Source organism: Quercus lobata, chromosome 6, assembly GCF_001633185.2.
Source record: "Quercus lobata isolate SW786 chromosome 6, ValleyOak3.0 Primary Assembly, whole genome shotgun sequence".
Classification (NCBI taxonomy): Eukaryota; Viridiplantae; Streptophyta; class Magnoliopsida; order Fagales; family Fagaceae; genus Quercus; species Quercus lobata.
The window spans coordinates 30,864,522-30,873,602 of record NC_044909.1 but is presented as its reverse complement, the minus strand read 5'-3'; the positions used below and the strand labels follow the sequence as shown (position 1 = coordinate 30,873,602).

Sequence of the window (9,081 nt, the reverse complement as noted above, 5' to 3'; positions counted from 1 at the left end):
CTCTCTCTCTCTCTCTCCCTATTTATTACATTTACAGTCATCTAAACGATGAGAAGAAGAGGGGAAAAAAACTGCAAATTTGATGCCACCCTCTTTGATGGGCCAATTGTGATATTGTTGCATGAATAAGAAGGAGCTCGAGGAGGTAGACTCAATCACAGTGGCCTTAAAGCAACTTTTATTCATTTTCTCTAATTTAAAGAGATCAAAGACATCTATGATTTGGAAAATTATTAAGTACTCCCAAAGTACTAAAAATGCGTGCTCCCCCTTCTCACATAAATGATGAGTCCCACCATAAATTTAATTAGTAGGACTCACCATTTATGTGAGAGGAGAGAATACGCATTTATGGTACTCCGGAAGTACACTATAATTTCCCCTATGATTTAGGCATGGCTATGATTTTCCTCATTTTAACTTTCCAAAATTACTCATACTCTCTCCCTTTATTTACTGACTACCACAATTAAAACCACAGGAAATGCATTTTGCGTGGAGGAGTATTTTGATCGAGAAATTTTTCCTTTTATATCTTCCACACTATTTTCTATTGATCATCATGGCCTTTCGTATATCCAAAATAAAGAAGCTGTTGTGCCATATCCTATGTGTGCCTCTTATTTCTTAAACAATGCAACTCTAAAATCATCATAACAATTAACGTTGACCCAATTCTTACTGAGCTTCAATTCTCTAAATTTTGATCAAATTTTCATTCAGACTAGAACACCCCCATTTCATTGTTAAGTGACAGAGGACTCTAACCAGTAAAAAAATTTAATATTTTTGGCCTTAATCAGTGTTAGACTTATATCTAAAACTAAATTATATTTCTGAATTTAACTAGCTAAAATTAACGTGTAGCTCCAGTGACTTGAGTGGGTCAGTGGAGGAGGAGGTTAGCTCAAAAAGAGAGAGAGAGAGAGAGAGAGAGAGAGAGAGAGAGAGAGAGAGAGAGAGAGAGAGAGAGAGAGAGAGAGAGAGAGAGAGCTTAATGACTTTTATAAAAATATATATAAAGGCATTAATGACTTATGTTTGACCTTACTTATTTTTAGAAAGTTCATAATATGACCGTTAGTATTATCAATATATATATATATATATATATATATACTGAAGCCTCTGATCTCTCTACAATTTTCTACATCAGCATTTTTTATTTATATTTTTTAATTTGATTTAATTCAAAAAAAAAAGACTCATTAAAAAAAGGGATAAAACCTTTTTTCGTCCCTATATTTTCACACGATTCTCACTTTGGTCCTTAACTTTTTTTTTTCACCACTTTTTTTTTTCACCGCTTTTAGTCCCTATCCTGAAAAATGCGTCTCGTTTTAGTCCCTGATGTTACATCAGAAACGAAAATTGCACAGCTGGCAAACGGAAAAAATTAAAAATATTAAAATAATACCCACAAATGCCACGTCATTTTTTAAAAACAAAAAATTAATTTGTAAATTTTAACTAAATGAAAAAAAAGAAAAAAAAACTGAAATAAAAATAGAAACCTAGAAAAGTAAGAAAATTCAAAAACCCAAAAAATTCAAAACCCAAAAAGAGAACAAGAACAAGAACAAACCCAGAAAATTACTTTTTAATCTCACTCTCTCTCTTCCTCTCACTTTCAGAGTTTCTCTCTTTCTCCCACGCTCTCTCCCCTCACCTTGAAAGCTTCTCCTCTCTTTCAATATTGGCTTTTGGGCCTCAGATCGACGTGGCACAGATCGGCGTGGAGGCTTTGGGTAGGTGGGATTCAAATCGCCATGGTCCGGTGGGATTCAGATCGTCGTGGTCTAGTGTCTACTCATGGGTAGTTGTGGGTCGCTGTGGGTGAGGTGGTCGTGGCTTGTCGTGGGTCGCCGTGGGTGGGGTGGTCGTGGCTTGCCATGGGTGGTCTTGGCTCGCTGTGGGTTGGTTGGATTTGATGGGTTGGCTGGGTTAGATTTGATGGTGGTCGGGTTGGATTAGTTTAGATGGTGGGTTTGTGGCTTGGTAGAATTGAAGGGTATGGATCTTGGGTCTTGCGTGGGTCTCTGAAAACCAAATGGGTTTGTTGAGAGCTTCGGGAACCATGATGGGTCGGCCGAGGAATCGACGGTGACGGAACAGAGTGGCGGTGGTAGGAAGAAGAGAAAAGAAGTGAGCTCCGAGGATGTTGGTTGTTCGGTGGTTGTTGGTTCGTCTCTCGCATTTGTTTTTCTTGCTTTTTTGTTTTGTTATGTTGAGTCATGTTATCTTTGTTTGGTTGCTGAGAAAAGGGAGGAAAGTGAAAGCAATGATATGAGAAAAAAGGAAAGATTTTTGAGTCTTTTTGGGTAGGTTTAAGTTTAATTGAGTACTGGGTTTAAAGTAATGAATCAAGTCAATGGTTTGGGTATGGAGGTTTGGTAGTGATAGTGGTATGAATTTTCTGGGATTTTGAATTTTCTTACTTTTCTGGGTTTTTATTTTTATTTCAGTTTTTTCCTTTTTTTTTTTTTTTTTTTTTTTTTTTTTTTCCATTTAGTTAAAATTTACACAAAACATCAAACACAAAAATCAAATACAGATTTTCGGAATATGGGTTTGAATTTAATTTTTTGGGTTTTAAATTTGCTGGGTTTGAAATTTGTTATTCTTGCTGGGTTTGGTTTTTATTTTTGTTTTTAATTTTTTTTATTTAGTTAAAATTAATAAATTAATTTTTTTTAATTTAGAGGCTGACGTGGAAAGCCACGTGGACACAGGGTGCATTATTTTAATATTTTTAATTTTTTCCGTTTGCCAGCTGTGCAATTTTCGTCTTTGATGTAACGTCAGGGACTAAAACGAGATGTGTTTTTCAGGATAGGGACTAAAAGTGCTAAAAGAAAAGTTAGGGACCAAAGTGAGAATCGTGTGAAAATGTAGGGACGAAAAATGGTTTTATCCCTTAAAAAAAAAAAAAAAAACACTTTAGGGTTAAGAAAAAAAAAAAGACTCCGCTTTGGACTCTCTCTTATATATATAAAGACTTGAAATTTACAACTTGTGTTTCACCGCTAAATTTGATTCATGGGCATTGGGTTTTTGTGGAGGAGTGTATGGAAAGGATAATCCAGGCAGTATCCATGAGGGTGACCATCAATTGGAGAGTGTTTCGTCTCTTGATCTTTCGAATAGATGTATTCACAATTTGATTAGTAAGGTTCAGGCAGTAGTACTTCCTTCATGTGATTCTTCTTTGTTTATATGCTTTATTTTATTGGCAACTAACGATTCAATCTTTGCCCAAGTCTTCCTCGCAAATTAGATCTGGACTTTTAATGGAGGTTCTGATATGGGCTTGGATCTTTGGTTTGATCGTGGATTTTGATACGGGTTTTCGATGGGGTTTCTGATGTAAGTTTCTTATATTGTGATGGTTAAGTTATTTGGATCTATAGTTAGATTATATGGATGATATTGATAATGGTTTAATCATGGTTGACATTGGTATATGCGGTGGGGGTTGGCCAATTTTCTTTAATCTTTGGTGGCTGATTTTCTTCCATCCTTGGTATATTGTTTATGCAGTGATTTTCTTTAATCTTTGGTAGGTGTTTTTTTTTTTGAGAAAAAATTCTTTGGTAGTTGATGTTGTATTAGAAGAGATGGGAGTGCATTAGAAAGAGAGTTTTTGATCAGGTTTTGTTTTTAGGGAGAAAGAGAGTGTTTTTTTTTTTTTTTTTTAATTAAATTTCTAATCAAAATTTTTGTTTTTTGTTTATTTAAATAATGGTATGACAAGTAATAAATGTTTAATAATAATATAGACAATTAACCTGAGCCACAAAACCCTAGCCTCTCCTCTCACGTAGGAGCTTCTCTCTCTCGTTTTGTAAAAACGAGACTCTCCCTCCCTCAGTTTTAACACTGAGGGCTTGCTTTTACAATTTTTTATTCGATTCCTAATGGCTGACGACGTGATTGATAGCATGGAAAACATGAAACTAACATCTGAGGAAGAAGAGATTATTGTGATATCTAATGAGGGTAGATTAGCCGAGATTGAGAGCTGCAATTTGAGTCTCATTGGAAAATTTTTGACGTGCAGGGCTTTTAACAAAAGGGCAGCTATGAGTACAATACGGAAAGCATGGGGCATGAATACTGAATTGAAGATTGTTGAGGTTGGATCAAATTTGTTCCAGTTCAAGTTCCAAACAGATTTTGATTTAAACCGTGTATTGAAAGGGGGATCGTGGAGTTTTGATAACCAATTGCTTCTACTCAAGCGATGGCATAAAGGGATGACTGCGAGTAATGTCAAATTAGATCATGCATCCTTATGGATCCAAATTTGGGGGGCTCCATTTGATATGGTGTCTTCACAAGTGGCAGTAGCGGTTGGCAGTAGACTGGGTATGGTGGAAGATGTGGAGAAACAGAGGGGACATGATACACCGAATTATTTTATGAGGGTGAGGGTTGCAATACCGGTTTCTAAACCATTGAGGCGGGGAGGATTCATTGAAGATTCAGATGGAGAACGCACTTGGGTAAAATTTAAATATGAAAGGTTACCAGTTTTTTGTTATTACTGTGGTATTCTTGGGCATGACTTACGTCACTGTGCAAGCCATTTTGTAGCAGAAAAACAGGGGGGGGAGGTAGACTACCAATATGGAGATTGGCTAAAGGCTACTGGAGGCCGGCAAAGATCACCGCCACGACGGAGTACGGTGGAGCCTGACTTGCACGACTGGATGAGGAGTACAAACGAAAATCATGGAGTGGATACCGATATTCAGGTGGTGGAGTCCGAGAAGTTAGGAGTGGATACTTCAAATCATGTGGATAATGTTGAAGTGCATGAGATGAACCCGAATATTCAGCAGAGGAGTGCTACTGGGAATAAAGAAGTGGTGGACATGGATAATAATTCTATAACTACAACCATGGCAATAGCTGATGAGAGTCCAAAGTCACAATCAGATAGAGATAATGCTATTATAGTGGATGAGCAGATTGGGCCGAATCTACATGGAACAGCACAGCCTAAACTGAAGTCAACGTGGACCAGGATTATGAGGATGGATTATGGGCTTGGAAGTATTATAAGGCCCACGGATTCTTCATTGCTTGGAAAGAGAGGAAGCTTTACTAAAACAGAGGCTGCTATGTCAGATGAAGAAGGGGAAGCACAGAGAGTGAAGCGGGAGAAACTATGTCGAATTAATGACGGCGAATCGGCGGGGGTGGCTGACCACCCTTGCCGAAGGCAATGAAGCTGCTAAGTTGGAACTGCCAAGGACTTGGGAACCCTTGGACAGGTCGTAGCCTTCGCAAGATTGTGAGGGAACAAGCTCCCAATGTGTGTTTTCTTATGGAAACACGACTAGATAAGGAGGGTTTTGAAAATTTGTATGGTGAATTGCCTTATCAAAATAAAATCATTGTGAAGAAACCTGATTCGGGTGGAGGGTTGGCTTTATTGTGGAAGGATGATATTAGGATGGACTTGATCAATTTCACCAATAATCATGTGCTGACAAAAGTGAAGGAGGAAGACGGGTTTGAGTGGTGGCTGACATGCTTTTATGGATGGCCGGAAGCGCAGCAAAAACATAAGTCTTGGGAGTTACTAAACCATTTAAAGTCTTTTGTAGAGGGTCCTTGGTTATGTATCGGAGATTTTAATGCTTTTCTCCAATCTTCTGAAAAGCTCAGTAAACGGCCAGCACAAGTAAGCCAAGTTGAAGATTTTCAGGCTGCAATGGAGGAGTGTCATTTGGAGGATTTGGGCTTTAAGGGATATCCTTATACTTGGAATAATAAGCGACCAGGAGAGGCAAACACCAGAATCCGGTTAGACAGAGCTGTTGCAACGAGGGAATGGAGAGAAAAATTTCAGTTGAGTTCAGTGGTGCATTTGGCCCCTCATGCTTCAAACCACTTGCCAATTGTTCTCCACACACAGAAATTTGAGAAGAATAGTAGACAAGGAAGGAGAGGTTTTAAGTTTGAGGAAACATGGTTGCTTTGGGAGGAATGTGAGGCTATTGTTAAAGAAGCATGGACGTTGGAGCATAATGGAGGGCACGGGTTGGTAGATATCAAGCACAAAATTCAAAATTGTGGGGATCACTTACGAGCTTGGGGATCTTCTAAGGCTAGGCCGAACAATGAAGACATCAAACAGCTCCAAAAAAGATTGGAAAATTTGAACATGGTGGTGACCACGGAAGCTTCAAGGGTAGAATTCTTGGAGGTGAGCAAGGAGTTGGATGATTTACTGATGAAGCAGGAGATTTTTTGGGCACAGAGATCTAGAGTTTCTTGGCTTAAGTATGGAGACAAGAATACAAAATTTTTTCACTCTAAAGCGTCACAACGGCGGAGGAGAAACTATATTCAGGGTGTAAAAAATTCTGATGGAGATTGGGTGGAGGAGGTGGAAGATATTTCTCAGGTAGCAATAAATTATTTTGAGAACTTGTTTCATGCAGGTACTTGTACTCAGGTTGTTGATTGTCTTAGCACAGTGGAGCATAAGGTGACCCCAGATATGGAACAGATATTGTCCAGTGATTTTACTGCTGAGGAAATTAAGATAGCGGTTTTCCAAATGGGACCAACAAAGGCGCCTGGACTTGATGGTATGAATGCTCTTTTCTACCAAAAGTTTTGGCATATAGTGGGTGATAATGTAGTTAGTGCAGTGTTAGACTATTTACATTCTGGTGTTATGGGGCCTGATATAAACCACACTAATATTGTTCTGATACCTAAAATTAAATCTCCTGAGAGAATGTCTGATTTTAGGCCAATTAGCTTGTGCAATGTAATTTATAAAATTATTTCCAAAGTTCTGGCTAACAGGTTGAAACAGATTCTGCCATTTGTTATATCTCCTACACAGAGTGCTTTTGTGCCTGGAAGGCTTATTACTGACAATGTGCTGGTGGCTTATGAAGTTTTACATTCTATGCATTCTCGAAAAAAAGGAAAAACAGGATCATTGGCATTAAAGCTTGACATCAGTAAAGCATATGACCGTGTTGAGTGGAATTTTCTAGAAGGCATGATGATTAAATTGGGATTTCCAGACATATGGATTCAGTGGGTGATGGGGTGTGTAACTACTCCCTCATTTTCCATTCTCATTAATGGAAAAGAATATGGAGATATCCGGCCAACTAGAGGAATCCGGCAAGGGGATCCCCTTTCCCCATACCTGTTCTTATTATGTGCAGAAGGCTTCACTTCATTATTAGAGAAAGCAGAGCTGGAGGGGCGTATCAGGGGAGCTTCTATATGTCGTAGGGCGCCTAGAGTATCAAATTTAATGTTTGTTGATGATTCAATAATTTTTTGTCGAGCTACTAGTGGAGAGGTTGGAGTGATTAATGAAGTTTTACAGACATATGCTAATGCTTCTAGTCAATGCATTAATATGGAGAAATCCTCGATCTATTTCAGCAGTAACACTCAAGAAGGGAAAAAAGCAGAGATTGTGTCATTGTTAGGGGTGAAGGTGGTGGACAGATTTGAATCATATTTGGGGCTACCTACACTGGTGGGAAGGGCAAAGTATCAAACTTTTTCCTATCTAAAGGATAGAGTTTGGAAAAAATTACAAGGGTGGAAGGGCATGATGTTGTCAAGAGCAAGCAAGGAAGTATTAATAAAGGCAGTTATACAAGCAATTCCTACATATACAATGGGGGTTTTCCAGTTGCCAGTTAAATTGTGTGAGGAACTGAATGCTTTGTGTGCTAGATTTTGGTGGGGACAAGTGGGTAATGGAAGAAAGATTCATTGGAAGAATTGGGGTAGCCTAACTCAACCAAAGGCGGATGGAGGGATGGGATTTCGGGATTTAAGGTTGTTCAATCATGTTATGCTAGCTAAACAAGGCTGGAGGTTAATGCAGGACCAAAATTCTCTCTTATTCAAATGTTTCAAAGCTAGATACTTTCCGAGATGCCACTTTTTGGATGCTGCTGCGTCTCCCAATTGTTCGTATGTATGGAGAAGCATTATGGCTGCCATGCCAATTTTGAGAAGTGGATCTTGTTGGCGTGTGGGAAATGGTGAATCTATAAAAGCTTTGATGGATAAATGGATTCCTAATTACCCATCAAATAGGGTGCTGCATCCGGTTCATGAGGGTGTGGAGGATTGGAGGGTTTCGGATCTTATAGATTTGGAATTACATGGGTGGAGGAGAGATACCATCATGACACTATTTAATAGAGAGGATGCGGAGGCGATATGTAAAATTCCCTTAAGCCATAGGCGTGTGAATGATGTTGTGGTGTGGTTGCATAATAAAGAAGGTGTTTACACTGTTAGATCCGGGTATCATGTGGCTAGAAAAGTGCTTAGAGAATGGGCTGAAAGTTCAACAAGTTCTGGGCAGCAACTATGGAAGAAATTGTGGAGAGTAAGGGTGCCTAACAAAGTGAAGGTATTTGTGTGGAGGGCTTGTCATGAGATACTGCCAACCCGAGTAAATTTGGCCAAAAGAAATATTATCAGAGAGAATTTCTGCCTTTGCTGTCAGCGAGCTCCAGAGACCGTGATTCATGCTCTTTGGGAATGTCCAGCAGCCCAAGATGTGTGGGCTGGCAGTTCCACTATGATGCAAAAATGTGCTACTAACTTTCATGATTTTATGCAGCTTTTTGAGGCTTTGATGAATAGACTTGATGCAGCTGGGCTAGAGCTTTTTGTGGTGCAAGCTTGGACTGTGTGGAATCAGAGGAACACGATGGTGCATGGAGGACAGATAAAGAATCCTTGCTGGCTGAACAGACGTGCAACAGACTACCTGGACGAGTTCAGAAAGGCGCAGGAGCAGCTGTTTGTTTCGAATACAACTTCAAACGGACACCATTGGAAGCCTCCACCTCAGACTATGTATAAGTTGAATTTTGACGCAGCTGTGTTCACGGAGCAGCAAAGTTCTGGTATTGGAGCAATAATCCGAAATGTACAAGGGCAAGTAATGGCTGGAATGTCAGCTAAAGGGCCCTATGTGAGAAATAGTGAAGAGGCAGAAGCTTTGGCGTGTCGACAAGCAGTTGTTTTTGCCTTAGAAGCTGGATTTTCAGAGCTTGTAATTGAGGG

The 9,081-nt window shown here is 39.2% G+C and overlaps 1 protein-coding gene across 1 annotated transcript; it reads left to right on the top strand.

The window, feature by feature from the left end:
• Positions 1 to 3,917: 3,917 nt before the first annotated feature.
• Positions 3,918 to 5,234, top strand: LOC115950113. Its single transcript, XM_031067362.1, has one exon. It carries the CDS (start codon positions 3,918 to 3,920, stop codon positions 5,232 to 5,234), a length of 1,317 nt encoding a protein of 438 aa, XP_030923222.1.
• The last annotated feature ends 3,847 nt before the right edge of the window (positions 5,235 to 9,081 follow it).

Excerpts from the sequence above, each read along its gene's own strand:
- LOC115950113 (XM_031067362.1), top strand. The coding sequence starts at position 3,918 with ATGGCTGACGACGTGATTGATAGCATGGAAAACATGAAACTAACATCT.